The sequence below is a fragment of the Alosa pseudoharengus genome, unplaced genomic scaffold (assembly GCF_046254945.1).
Source record: "Alosa pseudoharengus isolate Yale_2024_CS ecotype anadromous, Long Island Sound unplaced genomic scaffold, YU_APseudo_1.1 YU_APseudo_1.1_scf_8, whole genome shotgun sequence".
In the NCBI taxonomy this organism is placed as follows: Eukaryota; Metazoa; Chordata; class Actinopteri; order Clupeiformes; family Clupeidae; genus Alosa; species Alosa pseudoharengus.
The window spans coordinates 15253028-15271629 of NW_027468870.1; the positions used below are offsets into that span (position 1 = coordinate 15253028).

The following is an 18602-nucleotide window of genomic DNA, read 5'->3' on the forward strand; positions in this document are numbered from 1 at the left end:
TAGGCTAATGACGCCGCGAATACAGACACGCCGTTTATTATTGATTATCATTATTATTATTAGGAGGCCCCTCATTGGTCGAGGCCCCTGGGCTGAAGCCCAGGTAAGCCCCTGCATTAAGGCGCCAGTGGCCACCAGAGGCAGGCCAATTGACTTTTTAGACCTGGTCAGCGAGTATGGTTGTCTGCCAAGGACCTCCCATTGAAAGTGGATTCTCGGAAGCTTGCTCCGTGTTATATTGGACCATTCCGCATCATTCGGAGAGTGAATCCAGTCACTTACGAGCTGCAGCTCCCAAGATCCATGAAGGTGAATCCAGTGTTTCATGTATCCTTACTGAAGCCAGTGCTTACCTCCCCTCTGTCTCCCCCCATGCCCCCCCCCCACCCCGTCTCATAGGTGGAGGTCTGACTTATTCTGTTAAGTGGCTGTTGGACTCAAGACGTGTTGGACGGGGACTACAATACCTTGTAGACTGGGAAGGCTATGGCCCAGAAGAGAGGAGTTGGGTCCCTTCACGACACAAGAATTTCATCGAAGTCGACCAGATCGCCCTGGGCCGCCAGGACTCGGCCGTAGAGGAGGGGGTCCTGTCCATAGACAGTAAAAGAAATGGACGAACAGACTCCGTCGTTTTCAATGGGAGGGCACTGAGTCAAATAGAACGATTTTTCAGTTGGTCCCCCCAGTACTGCGCAGACTCACACTTAACTTCGTGACGTTAGCCATCGAACTGAATCTTGTAACTCATATGATAGATACACAGAAATTCTTCTCACACTTCCTTCGCCTTCAAAGTCATCAAAGTTAAACATTTATTTATGTATTATTATTAATATCATCCTCACCAAGTCGTGTTAATGTTGACGCTACCATACATGATCATCTTCAAAAACAGTCATGCTAAAACAAAACAAAAAAGTTATAGCCTTGAAGCTAATCTTCTTTCCACTTTTCCGACCTACGGTCAATCCATCGAAAACCTCTGAAATGATTAGTGCCGTTTTTAAAAAAATTAGGTTTACTTTTTTATTACTATAAGGTTGCCTCTGTGTAATGCTTTACCTTAACATACGGTCGTGTATGCTAGGTTTTGCTTATGAGTTACCGTCAGACAGTAAGGTGGACTGAGCTTCTTATTCAAACAATACGGTTATCTCCCTACGGCGCGAAAGAGAGATTACGTCAAAGCTAGCTTCCCTCCAACTGAACAAGCTAACCATTCTTCTTACGGGTAACCAACGTTACGGACGAGGTAATGGAGTCTGTTTTGCCTTTGTAGTGTTTATGTAGATTACACAGAAGCTACAATATCGGCACAGGATATATGTTATATGAAGTTATGGTATTTCAAAAAAATCCTAGAATGAATAGACTTCTATGGGAGTTAGCAGAGAGGTGGTCCCTCCAGCCTACGTCGATTCTTCTACTTCCGGGAATTCGCCTGCCCCCTTGGTCCTGTCACGAGGCTTTCCGACCAGCAGATGCCAACAGAGAGCACTTCCAAGGGGACCAAGAGGAAGTAACCTGGAGATGCCCATATTTGGTCCTTCCTGCCCTGTTTTGTGTTCATGTTTCTCACCTGTGTTTAGTCCTTAACCTTTATTAGTTGGAGTATTTAAGTACCTCTGTTATCAGTGCCTCTTGCTGAGTATTGAACGTTTATTCCTGAGACTGTGGTTCTTCGTAAATTCTAAGTTTTCAAGTAAAGGCCTTCATCGACTGTTCTTTGATTCTGCATTTTGGGGTTTTCCTGGTAGGCCATCAGCTTTGGCTTTGGCTAATAGAGCCTCTGGTGTTTGAACTCTTTATCTGCCATAACAGAGATGATACATCACATGTTTATAACACAGTTCTGGACAGAACAGCAGAGCATTAGACAGACAAGTCTCATGCTGGAGTTTGCTGGCAGGGAGATAGAGAGAAAGAGAAGGGGTGTGTGATGGGGTGTGTGTGTGTGTGGGGGGGGTTACCGGGACCATTGCTGTTAATTCCAGGGATCCAGGGTATGACCCAGTCTCAAATAAACAACTCTGTATTGCTTCTTTCATAAAACTGAAATGTATGACTTGCCATCAGCTTGTTTCCAAGGTCATGGCTGAATTATGATAGATAGATAGATAAATACTTTATGGATCCCCAAGGGGAAATTCAAGTGCGGCCTCATTGAACTCCTGATTATCAAAGAGTACACACCACACTTTGGTCTTTTTTCAGATGGGCTTATATTTGGAGAGAAGAAAAAGGATGCCTTCAACCACATACCTCGACCCCATTTTGTGGCCAACTAGCATGGCATGGACAGTCTTCCAGCACAATTGCATCATTAGCTTTCTGCATGGCCATTTACATGTCATTTCCGAAGAAATGTGTAGCAATTTCACTGGACCCACCCAATGCCATCTACTCACTGTGAAATGAATTAAAGAGGGCTTTATGAGTACAAAGATAACTTTATATACTTTCCGTGACCTCCCCAGTTGCCAAATTCACAAAACGCTGGAGCTTTGCGTGAACGCTGAGTGCCCACTAGACTTTAACCTCTTTTATCCTTCAGAGGATTATTCTACTGTAAGCATAGTCCATGTGAAGCAGGTGAATGCTGGATGAAGGACATTTTGGCATACAGTAAAAACACTAGAGCTCTCATGCATGATTTCAGTTGCTTTACTCAATGTAAAAATACATTAACATGAGTTTCACATATTTCGCTTACTCTTTCATTTGGTATGAGCCTGAAGTAGAGAATACCTGCCAGAGCCTGACCACCAGAGCCTGCTTACAGTAATTGGTTTGACCTTAGAGACAGCAGGGGTCATATCTGTTTATTTTATTTATTTTATGGTTATTATTGTGTGGTTGATTGCAATGTGGTTGTGTGTATGTATGTAAGAGTGAAAAGTGAGTTTTGTGTGTGTGAGAGTGAGAGAGAGTGAGAGAAAGAGATGGAATAAATGTGTGTTCTGTGTGAAAAGATAAAGGTGAGGAAAAATGGAGTGAACGGACTTTTTGGAGAAACACACATGAACCACCTGAAATACGAATTGATGATAATTTGTCTGTTACTTCTGTGATTTTTTTTTGCACCTGGCACATCTCTGTCTAAAGGGAATTTCATACAGTGCAGCTGGTGTAGATGAAATGATGAATACCTCTATGGTCTCCATGTAAATGAGAGTGCATGCTGGAACTAACAATAAACTAACAATGATGTTGCACCTCATACATGGAGATTGTTTTGCTGTGCATATGCAATAGGGAAAGGTATGCTGCTTTCTTGAAATAATATCTCTGTCTTAGAGGAGAATGTGGGATAGCCTAACGGCAAATCTTTATCAACTGGATGGACGACAATTCACCTAAGAGTGCTGTGAAATAAGCTAACCTCAGTAACTCCAAAGTGAGAAAAGACAAAGTGGGATGAAGCTACTCCACTACATGTACAGGGGCACATTTTAACATTTACATTGTAGTACTGAAATGTTTCCCCCCCCCTAAGAAGCAAATGCCATTTGAAACAGCTTACCTGCGTCAAAACGGCACGAATGGGGAGTGCCGCTCCGTGACGAAATTCACAACTATTTTGTCAGTGGAGAGGAGAAGCGCTCCTTGCGGAAACTGCAGTTGATTATGAACCGTGCTTTGGTTGTGTTCACCTCCAGTGGAGCAGGTAGACGGTCGGAACAGTCAGACCAGAGCGAGGGAAATAACTGCGTTCACTCTCGAATTGTCCATTTATTTAAGTTGATAGTAATGTTGGTGCACCACCGGAATTGGTGATCTCAGTTCCCTGATTTTGGTGATAGCCGAAAAGGAGCGTCCCCAGGCGCTCGTACTGGAGAAAAGCGCATAACGACAATGCGATTCGTTAGACCTCCTTCAACATTTTTGGATGTAGCTTTTTCTACGCTGTTTACCCAGCTACTATTGGCAGCAGTTAAAGGTAAGATGTTTGGTCTTTTCATTGACCTTTCTTGGACTTCACGTTTTTAATATTGGATTTCTTTGGTAAGTTTGGCATTTCTCCCTTAATTTACCAAAAACACAACACTGCCTTTACAGCAAAAATCCATATAGGCTACCATTTGAATCACTATTTGTAGTCTATTCAACCAATTCATGTGTGGTGAGTTTGAATAGCCTAAGTTGTTGACGGCTCCAACATGAATCGACAATCATTATTTTGCCCTTTGTCTTACACTCGCGATTTCCCCATACAGATCAGGCTGGAGAACTTTTGACCGATTGAGTGGAATTCAACCCAGAGAACAGCCTTGAAATGGCAGTCGTTTAAACTAAGCACTAGTTTAAATGTTTAAATTGCAATGGTTAGTGGTGTGTAAGAGAATGATGCAGAAAGTGACGCGAAAATTGCATTTTAAAAACGGTAGGGTACACTTCTATTGCTAACGCTCCAACCACATGACTGACTGACCTGAAAGTAGGCTATCATAACTGTCAACTGAACTCTTCACTCAAGTAGGCTACTGTCAGAATTGACAAGTTACCTTAGTCCATTTCCTGATATTGAATGAATCTCCCAGTTGTGATATTCAATCTTAGTGTGGCTAGGAAAATGCCAGAGGACGTGTGAGGAGGACAAACACGTTTTGTGTGTTAAAATGCGATGTTAAAAGCAACGGCAATATGCTAAAGAGTAGGCTTGGCCCAGGTGATTGCCTCTCCGGTAAAATTATGTAGGGTATAACATAATCATGGAAATTAGAAATTAATATGTATAAATATTATATAAAGTGTCAATCAGACTGTTTCTTCCCGTCCTTGTGCACTGACTGATTTAGATGGACAGATTGTTTACCGCTTCTCATCTGCTCATCAGCTCCAGTCTGGTAGTGGTCTGTAATGTTAAAGCCCTCTAATCATGCACGGATGGGCTCCGTAGCATCAAATAAAAAATACATTTATTCATACTAATAATAAAGATGGAGATGGAAGAGATGGTGTCATAGCCTGGAAGTGTGTGTCACAGTAGTGTCACATAAGTTGCAAAGTCAATGATGGTAAGTTTGACAGTGTTTGTGAAGACAAATGATCCTTTATATTAAGCAATAAGCTAACATAACATTCTTGGAAAATCTGTGAGATGAAGTTTATGTGCTGGAGTTGTGTCATGACAGTAATCCATGAAATCAAATTGGTTGGACACCTGTTAAAAAAAAGTGAATTACAACTAAACAAAAACAACAGTAGCAGTGTGACTCAGGCACAAGGCAAAGGCTTTGTTGCCATTCTAGTTGTGAGGTCCTGCATCAAGGCCCAGAGGTCGGGGGCTCCAGGTTTGTGCTTTGTGCGTGATGAGTACTTCCTCCCCCATGGGGCCAAGGACAGGGCAGCCAGCGTCCCATGGGAAGATCTCATAAAGCTTAAAATGGGCATTGGTGTTTCCCACTCAGGCACTCCTTGCCGCATCAAGCTCAGAATGTTCTAGTGAGCAAGCCACAACCCCTATAGGCCTATTGCCATTTCTGCTGTACTTGGAGGGATTGGACAGATATTTTTGTCCACTGTATGATACTGTACACACCATGGTTCTACACCGTTTAAAATGACAGCTAAGGCTATTGTGAATATGTTAATGTGTTTGAAGGCCACTGAAAGAAAAACACAAAGACTTCCAGCAATATTCGAGCAAACGTCTCATGTGGATCACTGAACTGTGGTGTTTTGCCATAATTAACAGCAACTGACAGTGATTATATTTATGTGTATGACATTCTCATCTTCAGATGCAGCTTATTCATGCTTAAAGCATGAGCCCATTTTCACTGCAGTCAGTGTGACAAAGATCCACTGTTTTAGGCATATTTATGACAACTTAATCACCTCTCAAGTGGTTATGTGTTCCCGTGAAGGTCAATTTTTCAGCAGTTTCCCAAAGCCTTGTGGCAGATCAGTCAGTGTGTCAACTCAGTCACATGTTTCTAATTCAAACCACTAGAGCCATGGTGCCAGCTGCCAGTTGTTGAAGGGACACAATCAGCTCCCACCAGTCCCTGAGATGATTGGTTTGGAAAGAACACCAAACACAAACCAAACATCAAATATTCCTCAAATTAACTGAACATCACTGTTCATTTGCGGCATGAGAGAAAATAGACTGAACATGACTTAGATGAATAAACATGTCAAACCTAAAACATTTAATGATGGTATAAATCAGTGGTTCTTAAACTGGGGGTTGGCAAAAATATTGGAGGGGCCGCGAAATTTCGCGGCCCCTCCAATATTTTTGCCAACCCCCAGTTTAATGGATTATATACATTTTTATAAGGTTAAGGTTTTTAATCAAAGGCTGCCATTGACATAATGCCTTTGGTGATGACATAGCCTACCTATGAGAGAAGACATTTTCTGCCTCTACTTCCAATGCTCATCTAGCAACATTTCGGAACCAAATTCTACCATTAGAAGGAAGGGGGTCGCGAGACTTGGCCCATGTTTTTTTTGGGGGGGGGTCGCCCTATCAGTAGATGTTTTTTTTTTTCCAAAGGTGTTGATGCTCATTTGCCAGTGTTTGGCTGCAAAGTCCAAACACATCGGAACCCATCAGGACAGCTGGTGTTCATGTTAAGTGAGCAAGCTGTGAGAGTAGGCTGTGTGCTTAATGGTTGATCCAAACTGGAAACATAAATGGCATACATTTAAATGCTTTATTTTTTATTTCTCCTTTATTTAACCCGGTGAGTCCTATTGAGATCTTGCATCTCTTTTTCAAAGGAGCCCTGGAATGCCACCAAATGTTTTGAGAAAATTGTGTACAATTTCTCGCTTTTTTTAAAAGGAGAGAAATAAATGAATAATATTATTAATTCATCAATTCATTTTCTCTGTGAAAGCAAGTATTTTTCACTTCCTCTTGGAACAATGATGGAAATGTAGTCCTTTCCATAAGAGTTTGGTAAGAGAAAAGGGTGTGATGCATAATTCTGTTTTAGAAGGAAAGGCGTCGCGAGACTTGGCCCATGTTTTTTGGGGGGGTTGCCAGACAAAAAGTTTAAGAACCACTGGTATAAATGAATGTAAGATAAAGACTTGGTAAAAGGAAGGCTGTAGTTTGTCATTGCAGTCACACTTTTCCACTTTCCTGACAATTATGTTCCCCTAAAAAAACTCACCACTCACCATGCTCATTTAAAGTAGATATCTGTCCTTTTATATTGTAATGTGCACTCTATTAAAGGCGTCCTATCAGTAGATGTTTTTTTTTTTTTTCGTTTTTCCAAAGGTGTTGATGCTCATTTGCCTCACTGTTCTTCCTTTATATCTGGGCTCCACTTCCAGTCTTTTTGTCTTTGTCTTTGTATTCAGTTAAGCTTGTGGGTACACCAAATTGTTCATGAAGGAAGACGATGGCAGACCATGTTTTTTTGTGACATTGCTGCATATGCTGCAGACTCATCTCATCAACACTTGCTAAGAAGTGGCATTTAATGAGCTGGAGTTCAGTCTTACCACGCATGTATTACCCAGCCCTGTTTGAGTTTTAATACATTTCTCATGTTCTCTGTGGCTCTGGCTGGTGAGTGGAGAGGACACTGAGTACCTGAGGTGAGACCAGACCGTTCCTTACCTGGTTGGCTGCTAAGCCTTTCCTGGGCAAAGCTGTTTGTGTGATCCTTGTTCCAGATCACGTTGGGATGGATGGATGGATGGATGGAATAAACTTTAGATGCCCAAAGTGGAGCCATAAACTGGTTCTCTGCCATAGGGAATCAATCATAAAGTAAACAGAATGGCAATGTATTGCTTGTAATTTTCTTGTGACTTTTAATTGGGGGATGTAATGCTTGCTGTTTGCCATGCTTGTCGCACTACTTTTAGTAAGCTTGCACGTAAACAGCGTTGAATTCCTGACCATCTCTCTTACTCTAATTGGATACTCAGAGTTGTGTTTTCTTTGTAACTGTTAATGTTCCCCTTATTGACATTAAACACAACTAATTACAGAGTCCTTGCTTTGAAAATGTTCACAGAAGAGCTAATCTGAAAAACGAAATCTAAATTTAAACTACGCCCATGTTAGTCAGTGTTTATATCTGATTTGACTTCACACAAGCAGATAAGTCAGTGACTCCTGTTTTTGTTTCTCTGTTTCTCTGTTCTGTCTCGTCTCTCTGTATCTCAGCTGAATCTACAGTGGCCAGTCGGGTGGCCGGTCAGGTGTGCCCCCTGGGGCAGTTCCCCTGCGGCAACCTGAGCGTGTGTCTGCCGCAGGTGCTCCAGTGTAATGGACACAAAGACTGCCTGAACGGGGCCGACGAGGATTACTGCGGTGAGAGAGAACACACAGCTGTTGGTATTTTGTTTGTTTTTGTTTGTTTGTTTGTCTGTTTGTTTGTGCATGTGTGTGTATGAGTGAATGAATGAGTGCATGAGAGAGTGAATGAGTGAGTGAGTGAGTGATATAAGAGATTTTAAGATGAATGTTTTTATGTCTGTCAGCGACTACTGGCAGTGTTTGGCTGCAAAGTCCAAACACATCGGACCCCATCAGGACAGCTGGTGTTCATGTTAAGTGAGCAAGCTGTGAGAGTAGGCTGTGTGCTTAATGGTTGATCCAAACTGGAAACATAAATGGCATACATTTAAATTAAATGCTTTATTTTTTATTTCTCCTTTATTTAACCCGGTGAGTCCTATTGAGATCTTGCATCTCTTTTTCAAAGGAGCCCTGGAATGCCACCAAATGTTTTGAGAAAATTGTGTACATAATACAATTTCTCGCTTTTTTTAAAAGGAGAGAAATAAATGAATAATATTATTAATTCATCAATTTATTTTCTCTGTGAATGCAAGTATTTTTCTCTTCCTCTTGGAACAATGATGGAAATGTAGTCCTTTCCATAAGAGTTTGGTAAGAGAAAAGGGTGTGATGCATAATTCTGTTTATAGGCTAAAAGAATGAGTCCTGCTACAGCAGTCACTCACCATGTAATTGCTGGCTTTTGCTCTACAAGTTACAAGTGGCAGAGTCAGTCAAGCTTAGAGGTTTTTCGTGTGAAGAGAAATTTGCATCATTCCAGTTTATTTCATTGTTTACTCTCTTTGTTTTCCCTTCTCTTGTTTTTACTGCTTTTTTAGGTGACAACAGCGGGTGGGCAGACATTTTCGACCGCACATTTAACAAAGTAGAATCACAGGACCTCCACCATAATGATTGCTGTAAGTTAGTTATGTGCACAGTGAGTGACATGCATATTCATACACACACGCTCTATTCTATGATTAAGAACTCTCACTCACTACGGGGGCTGTCATCACTAGGGTTCTAAAAATAGTTGTGATCGGCCATCTTAAATCGCAGGAAGTGAACAGAGATGCATGCACAGTATATTCAGTTTTGGGGAGATCTAAATGCTAGTCACACCTTGTAACGTACATTTAAACCTATATTAAAAAAAATGACAACAAGCACAAATGTGGTAAATGGTTAAATACAGATGACATGGATATGTTATGCAATTGATTTGCAGGAGACACAGCTATTTCCCCCATACAGCTGTGTGGGAAACTGTCTTAAAGTTCTTTCAGAAGTGATTTCTATCAACCCATAGAAATGAACTAATTATAGTTTTAGAAAATGTATGAAAATTATGTATTGACAAATCTTTTACTCAGTCCACGTTCCAGTATGGAACCCTTCTATATCTATACTTAGGCTTGTAACTGTGAAAGTGTATGTGTGTTTGTGTGTGTGTCCTACCTGCAGTTCTCCAGTACTACCCAGACAGCTGTGACTGCACCAAAACAGAAGTAGAATGTGTTGATGTTAATCTGCCTGCTGTGCCGATGGTGTCACCCAACGTCACTTGGCTGTAAGACCTATAAACCTCTCAGCATAAGCATTTGGCTGTTCTCTAAATGTGTATCTGGCAGATAATTGTACTGCTGTGGAAGTCAATTGCAGTTGAAAAAAGTAAATAAACATGAATTTCTTTGGTGGAAATGAATTGGAGGCATGGCCCGTCCTTGTGCATCTCCCCATGGGCCAATGCTCTCAGCAAGATACTAGTTTGGCAAGCAGTCTGCATGGGAGGGGATCCACAATCCAGATAAAAATGTGACATATTTCTTCCTGGCTTGTAAAGAAAGTAGAAAACTTCAAAGTGTGGCGGCAAAGAACATGCAAAAATAGCTGGGGGTGCTACATGACTGTTCAGGCACACAGTGTCTTTTTCAAACGTTTGATTTTACGTAACATCTGACGTCTTTGCCTGTAATAAAACAGGTCTTTGAAGAGCAACGCCATAAGAGAGCTGTCTGATGATATCTTCTCCGAATACTCCCAGCTTCAGAGACTGTAAGTATCATAGCCTTGCTAAAATATTTGATAAATTCAGCTAAATATGCAGTTACAGTAATGTCCCTCTGCAAGCTTTGAGGAATAGCAGTTGTGATTTCTTTTGGAAGTTTAACATCTAGGTATAATCTTTTGGAATACATATGTGTACAGCACACAAATCTGGCACTGACATGTCTTTTCCTCTTCCAAACTCTGGAGACAGACCTCTGGTAACTTGTATTCAAAACATAGGTTCCTCAGTGTTGCTTTGACAAACATCAGTATGGCTTTGGCCGACTACCAGCCCGCTGCTCACTCCTCCTTAACCCTGGCATTTGGTGGTGGGAATTAGAAGTGCTCTGTCTGCCTGAAGCCTGAATGAGTTTGTTACTCCTCAGTGGAGCGAATGAGTCACAGCCTGTAGTAAACATAGAGAAGTGAAGCTCACAGGGTGTCCATAAGGCCCAGCCCAGCACTGTCCTTGGTAGCTCCCCTCCCTCCCCCCGATATTGTGTGGTGCTGCTTTAAAGGAGCTTTGTGGAATTCTGTAGGCTTTGACTTGTCTTGAACGTAGTCACACGGCACTTATGCATCAATTTGCATTGTATTTAGTACGAAGAAAGCCATTGATCGGCCCGGCACTAGTTGGTTTGCATGTTAACTTCACTGGATATCTGGACAAAGCGGAACTTTTATGTCAAAATGGTTGTTTCTTCACATCTTGTATGTCTTTAAACCCATAGTAATCATAGTTGTAGTGGTTGTTTACAATCTGAGAATATTTAGGCTATTGGCTGATAAACCCTGGTCAGATGATGGGATGGTCACCTCAAGGGACATCATTCTCTGACAGAATTCTCAGAGACAAACTACACTAACATTAAAGGAATATTCCATGACTGCTTCAAAATTATTCATGGCTAACAAATGATTATAACAGATGAGACATCTCTGCACACTGAGATGAAGACAGAGTTAACTGTTAGCTGAGCAGTGAGCTGGATAAATAAGCATGCATGTGACTGTGCATAATGGCCGTATTTTCTCTCTTGGCATAGTCATAACAACAAAACTTTTCATATCGTAATTCTACATGAGTCCGGGGATAGAGAGGTGCAGTGCACTGAAGTGCATTATGCTCATGAAGTATTCAAAGTGTTTTGAAATTAATATCAGGAGTATATAGTTTCACTATTTTAAAATGTAGCATTCTTAGCATACATTCCCAGATCAGGCATGTGTTTTATATTCACCTCATCTGGCTGGCTTGACTTGTTCCTTATTCTTTGACACTAGTTCTTGAGGTCATTTGTTTCTGTATTTATTGCCACAGTTTGAACAGTTGGCTAATTGTTTCTCTGTTGGATCCTGACCTCTTGGCTGTACTTTTGACTTTGCATTGCTGATCCCTGGACTGGAGCCATGTCTCTGCTCCGCTCCCCTTTTGACCCCGTCCTGTGTGTTTGTGCAGTCCTAACTTTTCAGTGGTGGTATGGGTTTGGTAAATAAACTCTGCACTTGCGTCCACATCCTGGTGACTTATTATCATCAAGGTCATCCTCATATCTGTCCCAGCAACTTAGGAGAGAAGCAGCAAAGGAATAGATAGATGTTTATTATTGTCCACAAATGGGGATGAATTTTGTTTGTCAGTACCACACTGACAGGCAATAAATAAATAAATACGTTTTAAAAATTACGCCACTGTACAAAACATGTCAGTACAACACAAAGAGGCAATAAATAAGTGAAATAAACACAACAAGACCAATTTTAGAGTATCAGGAGATGCATTAAAAGTTTATAGCTGCCTGTCCACTGATGCAGCATTGGCCACTGATATTAGATGTTGAAATGGAAAAACATTCTCGCTGGAGTCCACCTTCATTAATCCACCTTCATGGATTAATGTAGGCCTGCCGGTTTGTTTTCTCTCTCAGTCAGTGAAAACATGCTCGATGTCTCCAGGTTCAGAGAGCCAAATCCTGCAAACTCTTTTGTCCAAGCACTGAGATCAGAATCAGGTCATTCATTTTATCTAGTGCTTGCTAAGAGGGAAAAGAAAATATGGAAGGATTGTTATTCTCAAACCAGCCTCAAGAAAAGACATCCCTACTTTACCTGGTGTTACGTGCCCATAGATGTGATGATATACATTTGGTGCCAATTAAGAGACAAGACAAATAAACTGAATAAATGGTCATTGATCCTATCAGCACTGACACGGGAACAAGCTCTGAGGAGAGGAGTATCGCTCCTCCTCTGGCTCATATCTTAAGGCTTAGATCAGAGGTTTTGCTTTTGCTCTGGAAGCATGTAGCATTCCCGTCTGCGATTTGAACAAATCATTGGTGGAAGTTCAACTTCAGGTTCAAGTTTATTGTCGTATACCTGATAACAATGTAACATCATTACCAGTCATGAAGTATCAGAACCAATTCAACATTACCAAATACAGTACCCTCCAGAATTATTGGCACCTCTGCTAAAGTTGACTAAAAACCTGTAAAAAAAAATAATATGTTGGTGATTTATTGTAATCTCACAATGAAAACAATTAGGAAAATCCAACCTTGAAGGGAAGCAAATTTATTTTGAGAAAAAGGAAAATCTCATAAAGAAATAAATATTTTTAACAAAAACACATTGCTCACAATTATTGGCCCTCTGGAGTGTCAAAAACAGGGTCTTGCTTTCGATGCTGTAGGATTTTATTAATCATGTCTCCTATTTCAATAAAGGTTCATTAAGCAACCAGGTTAATTGCATGCAAATTAAAACATTTGTTTTGACAGGCTTTCCAAAAGAGAGAGAAAGAGTGTGCTTGTGTGTCGAGGACGCTATAAGAAGGACCCATAGAAAGAAAGCAGATTCACTTTGTACATGAGGATTCACTGGACACATACATTTTCATTTGGCAATTGGAAAAGATCATGTGTGCTTATAAGTCATATTTTTATGTACAATTTTGTAAAATTGCTGTTGCCCCCCCTTAAAAGGTTTCTTCAGAACAACAGGATAGAGAATGTTTCTGGCCGAGCCTTCAGTGGACTGCACAAACTCAGAAAACTGTGAGTCACTTTTCAATCATTGTGCTTTACATATAGGGAGAAATGAAAATAATCTGTTCCCAGTATCTTTTTTTTTTGCGCTATAATTGGTACTATTGTTGCTTAGTTGCTGCAGTTTCACATTATGCGCATCAAATTCATTTTAGATTGGTTGCAATGATATGGGATTTTTATCTGGCATATATCATGCTGGGATCATTTCAATGGTCACGGTGCAGGACATAATCAAAGCTTTAAGCACAGTTCTCAGTTATTGGTTTGCTTTTACCAAAAATAAAATTTTGCCTGACAAATAGTCTCCTTAAAACTTAAGATTTTATGATACTGATCCACAGTAGGCCTGTTCTGTGTCATTCCGTGACGGTAGTCTTTCAAAGTCTTCGTAGTTTTTTTGTGTCCACAGGAGGAATGTGTTTTAAATCAAAGAAGATATGGGAAAATTTGGTCATGGCGTTAGTCACCTAAGGCTTCTATTTTGAACATGGTTAGGTGTGGTTTTGTCCTTTCTCCGTTTTCCACTATATTGTCCTTGCATTGTCCCCTGTTTAAACAATCCTCTGTGAGTCATCTCAAATTAATTAGTCAGTGGTGAGGGCACTACACAGATGGAGATATCTTTGAATAATGCTGCCTCAGGCTGAATGCCCGTCTGATACATTGTCACATAGAAATGGAAATATGCGACCTGTAGATGTAAATCAGCTGCCAGTAGCTCTGAACTAAACTGAACTGAATGATGTTCTTCTGCAGACTGCTCAGTCAGAACTACATCACCTCCCTGAGTGCCGGCGTGTTCCGTGACCTTCATCGGCTGAGATGGCTGTGAGTATATCATCCTGTATTCCAATCAGGTTTCTCCTGACACACCTCACAGGTGCGGTCTTTTCTCCTGCTCCTGCTACTGCTCGAGGGCTGCTAGTGAGTAAGTATAATCAGATAAGACTCAGATAAGGGCTCTGTGTCATTCAGGGGGTCTGCACTTTTGGGATTGCATTTCCCCTTCAAAGACCCTGTTCCCAGATCAGTGGAATGTGCTATGAGTGCATGAGCTAAGTGTTTGAGATTGTGTTTGAATGTCCAAGAGGATCAGAGATTTCTTGAAGGTAGATGCTTGTATGCAATGTGTTTTCAATAAGAAATGAATGAGCAATTTGTTATGCTATTGTGAGTGTCTGCCAGAAGGAAGCTTTGTTGGTATTCCTAGAACAAGTTGATTTGTTGGGGTGTGAGCTGGGAAGGCATATTTTGAGTTTTGAACTTGATCATATTTTCAGTTTTATTGAGATAAACATGGTCCTTGTAGTTAACATGAGATATTCAAATTCCATTGAAGAAAGATCAAAAAGTACAATAATGAGATAAAAATGATTATCTGACAATAAACTATTATGGCTCTCTGTGACAGGATAAGGGGCAAAAAATACATTTTCCATTATTGTGAAAGAGTTATAAACATAAATATACTGAGGGTGTTCTCTAGCCTCCTTTTAAATGGTCCCTGCTAACATATCCTGACTCATGTCGTTTCCACTGAACATCAGGTTTATCTTCTTTACTAAAAACACCATGACACTTTAAGACCAAGATACATTGTCCATCCCTATGAATCCAATGCAATTAATTGTGACAGTGCATACAAGAGGGATAAAGTTGGCTACCAAGACATATATTTCAGGAAGACACATAGGAGATAGAGAGAAATTAGTATTAATATAAAATATCTGAAGTTGGTATGATAAGCCATATATTTTTTGAGATGTGGAATACATATTGGACTCTCCTCTTAAGTAAATAATTAAAAGTGTTATTTTCAAAGGCTAAAAAACTTTCACATCAATTTATGTCATTCTTTTTTAGAATTTTGGATCACAACCCTCTACAAAGCATATCTGAGGACATGTTCATTGGTTTGAAGTCTTTGATGTTCTTGTGAGTATCAGCAGACATTCATAAAATATGCTTTAATGTTTTACCAATTAAAGAACCATTAATAAGGACCATTGTCCTCCTAACCTGAGGCTAAATCCAAGTATGTTCAAGCCAAAAGGATGGTAAAACCATAGAGGGTAAGTGTACTGTTGCAGAACTACATGCTCACATTCCTACTATTGACAATGGCATAGCCTGAATGCACTGTAAACAGAACTAGCAGATTAGTACTTTATTGCAGGGTTTTTCACCAATATGAATCAAACAGTGTGAACCATTGTGTGCACAGGCCGGCTTTGGATCTGACTAAGACAAAATATTCAGAAGAAGCCTCAAACAAATTGAATTCCTCGTGGGGTCTCACTTCATAAAAAAACACTGATGCTCCAGAGAGCACATTTGGTCATTCTCCTCTTCCTCCATGGCTGAAGGCATTCCTCACCTGACGAGATTTATTTCTGCAGAATAGACGTGGAGGGGGACTCTCATCCCTCAACCATTCGTGTTTTCATGCATTCCCTTTTACACGTTTTTAAAAAAAATGTTTTATTCCAACTCCCTCTGTGCTCCTCTCCTGTGAGCTCCATTTGTGTTTTTTCTTAAAGGAGAACTACAGTCTAAAGGCATATTTTTCTATGATAATGAGTGTAAACTGTAGTTCACGACCAAAAGGACGTTAGTTTTAAGTTAGCAAGCAACCTCACAACGTCATAGGGTCATTCCACGCCAACTCAGCCACCCATGTACACGACACCTTTCACATTTTGCTGAAAAGCGGTGAAAATATGCCTTATGTTAAGTTCCCACATATAACAAATAATCCTGTTTAGAATAAATCTGATCATTAATTGTGGTGCTAGGGCCACCCAAAAAGTGAAAAATCACACATGCCGTCAACAATTTTTTTGTTGGACTTTGGTGACCCACCTCTTACCCAAACAGTAAGGAATGTTGATTCTCCAGAATTGTGTAGTACAGTCTACAGTGAACTACCACACCAGTTTCCAGCCTTCTACCACTATTAGAACAGACGTTATGGGCTTCCAAAAATGGCAAAAGATTAAATGTGAAATTACAATGGGAATTTGGGCCGTGGCACCCGAAATTCAAATGGACGCCACGGGCAAAACGTTTGAGATATTGACCTGAAAATTCAGATTCCCTCGTTTGGCATATTTTCACCGCTTTTCAGCAAAATCTGAGAGGTACCATGTACATGATACCCCGATATTGGCTGTTTTCACATGGAATGACCCAATATAATGTGCACAGCTTTGAGGGAGGTATAGTGCCTTTCAAACCACTACCCAACAAGCAATGCCCTGCTATAGCTTCAAAGGATCTAAAAAGCCCATCTAAGGGACAGCCAAGATACTTCATGACATCACTTCATATGATGCTCCTCTCTTCACTCACCTAATAATGCATTCCAAATTGTCCTCTCATTCACACATTCACAATATATTAATGCAAACCTGCTTGCCACAACACTTTGAACAAAGTCCAACCCAGAATAGTGTGAGAGTTCTACTCTCCCTCTCCTTATAACTAAACCCCATTTGAAAATCACAGACTTGGGTTACGGAACTGATTTAAATGGCAATCTCATAGGCCATACAGTGTCTGTAATCTGACATACTTTACTTCACCATTTTAGAGTGCTTCACATGAAAGCATGCCTGTGAGCTGCTGGTGTTTGTGTTTTCCTCCAGGTCCCTGGTGAACACATCCCTCACGCGATTGCCTGACTCCAGCCTGTGCCGCCTCATGCCGTTCCTCAGCTGGCTGTGAGTGACATTCCTCTCCAGCATGTATTAGACCGCCTGCTCTGCACTTTGACATTTCTGCTTGAGTTACTTGAAGCTTAGTGATCACTCCTGATGTGCTGTCCCCTTTTAAATGTATTGTATTTTTTTTCTGTGGACTGGGATGGCATGGACTTACCACGGTTGAAAAGCAAGAAATTACAGAGATTTCGCGATTTACCGCTTTACCCCAACCCCTGGTATTGCGGTCTTTGGGTAGAACTAGGACATTATTAGGGCATCATCATCTGTTGATGGAAACCAGTCTGAACCACTTATTCCATTACATATGACTGTGATCAGTCTACAGGGGGTCAAGGCGTCATCTACCTGCCCCCCCCGTCTCTTTGTATCTCTCTGTTTCTCTGTCTCTCATCCCCCTTCTCTCTCTCTCTCTCTCTCTCTCTCTCTCTCTCTCTCTCTCTCTCTCTCTCTCTCTCTCTCTCTCTCTCTCTCAGGATGTGGTTTGTAAGTGCACTTCCCACGCTTTGTGAGTCCCTGGGGCACAGAGATCATGCTTTAGCATAGTAATAGATTTATGTTGTGGTGCCCTGTTTTCGTGCAGCCTAATCTAATTTCACAATCTCAATTAAAGCACTAATAGTGTTAAGTTAAAGTTATCGCTACATCTTCATCAAATGGCCGTCAAACGCAGCATGCCTGAGGTGATGCATAAAGCTTAGGAGCAGGTCTGGATTTATGGACAGTATTTATATAGAGAGAAAGCTTTCCAGTGGATAGCCACTCGTTTCTGAGCACTGATATTTACAGCTGAATTTGCTTTATTAAGCTTGCTGCCAGAGACATGTTTTAAAGTCATTTTAATGTTTGTATTTTATTATACTGGAAGGATGGGGCGTCATGGTGTAGTTGTTTTTGGCTTGTCTTATTTATTCATCTTAACTAAATGCAGGGAGAGTGGCCTAAGTGTCTCTCTTTATGTTCAGCACGGTCGTAATCGTAATATACTTTGAGGGGGACATGTCCCCACCCCCAGTATTTAACTATGCTCAATATGTCCCTCCAATGTAAATAAATAAATTGTTATGCTACAATAGCATTTCACTCATCGCTGTCCAAAATAATCACTCACAGATGTAACCGCAAACTAAACGTATCATAATGCATTTTGTATGTCAGTTGTTAATGTGACATTTAAAGGTGAAGTCAGCGATCGTACATGATTTTTGATGATTCTTGAATTTCCCCTTGGGGATCAATAAAGTATCTATCTATCTATCTATCTATCTATCTATCTAAAGCTCATAGCATGTTTTTTCACATTTAGCAATCATTTACCTCAACCGCTAGCTGCCCATTCCATGATTACACTGAAAAAGAAAAAAATGTACTCTGGAGGCAGCCCAGGCTCCAAAAACTGGAATCAAACAAAGTGGGCGCAGCCTGTCCACCAACCAAAATCTCCCCTGAAGTCAAGGGCTGGCGTGCTTTTAAAGGGGCCGGTTCCGCCCACCCGCAACAGGTCTCACCCAT

General features: G+C 40.8%; 1 protein-coding gene across 1 annotated transcript in view; it reads left to right on the forward strand.

The window, feature by feature from the left end:
- Nucleotides 1-3640: 3640 nt before the first annotated feature.
- The window catches only part of rxfp2a (relaxin family peptide receptor 2a), a 48622-nt gene continuing 33660 nt past the window's right edge, over nucleotides 3641-18602 (forward strand). The window contains exons 1-9 of the mRNA XM_076274459.1: nucleotides 3641-3943; nucleotides 8147-8293; nucleotides 9103-9183; nucleotides 9731-9836; nucleotides 10250-10321; nucleotides 13303-13374; nucleotides 14125-14196; nucleotides 15232-15303; nucleotides 17016-17090. Coding sequence (XP_076130574.1) covers nucleotides 3859-3943; nucleotides 8147-8293; nucleotides 9103-9183; nucleotides 9731-9836; nucleotides 10250-10321; nucleotides 13303-13374; nucleotides 14125-14196; nucleotides 15232-15303; nucleotides 17016-17090 — 782 coding nt within the window. The 5' untranslated portion in view covers nucleotides 3641-3858. The remainder of the gene's footprint in view (nucleotides 3944-8146; nucleotides 8294-9102; nucleotides 9184-9730; nucleotides 9837-10249; nucleotides 10322-13302; nucleotides 13375-14124; nucleotides 14197-15231; nucleotides 15304-17015; nucleotides 17091-18602) is intronic.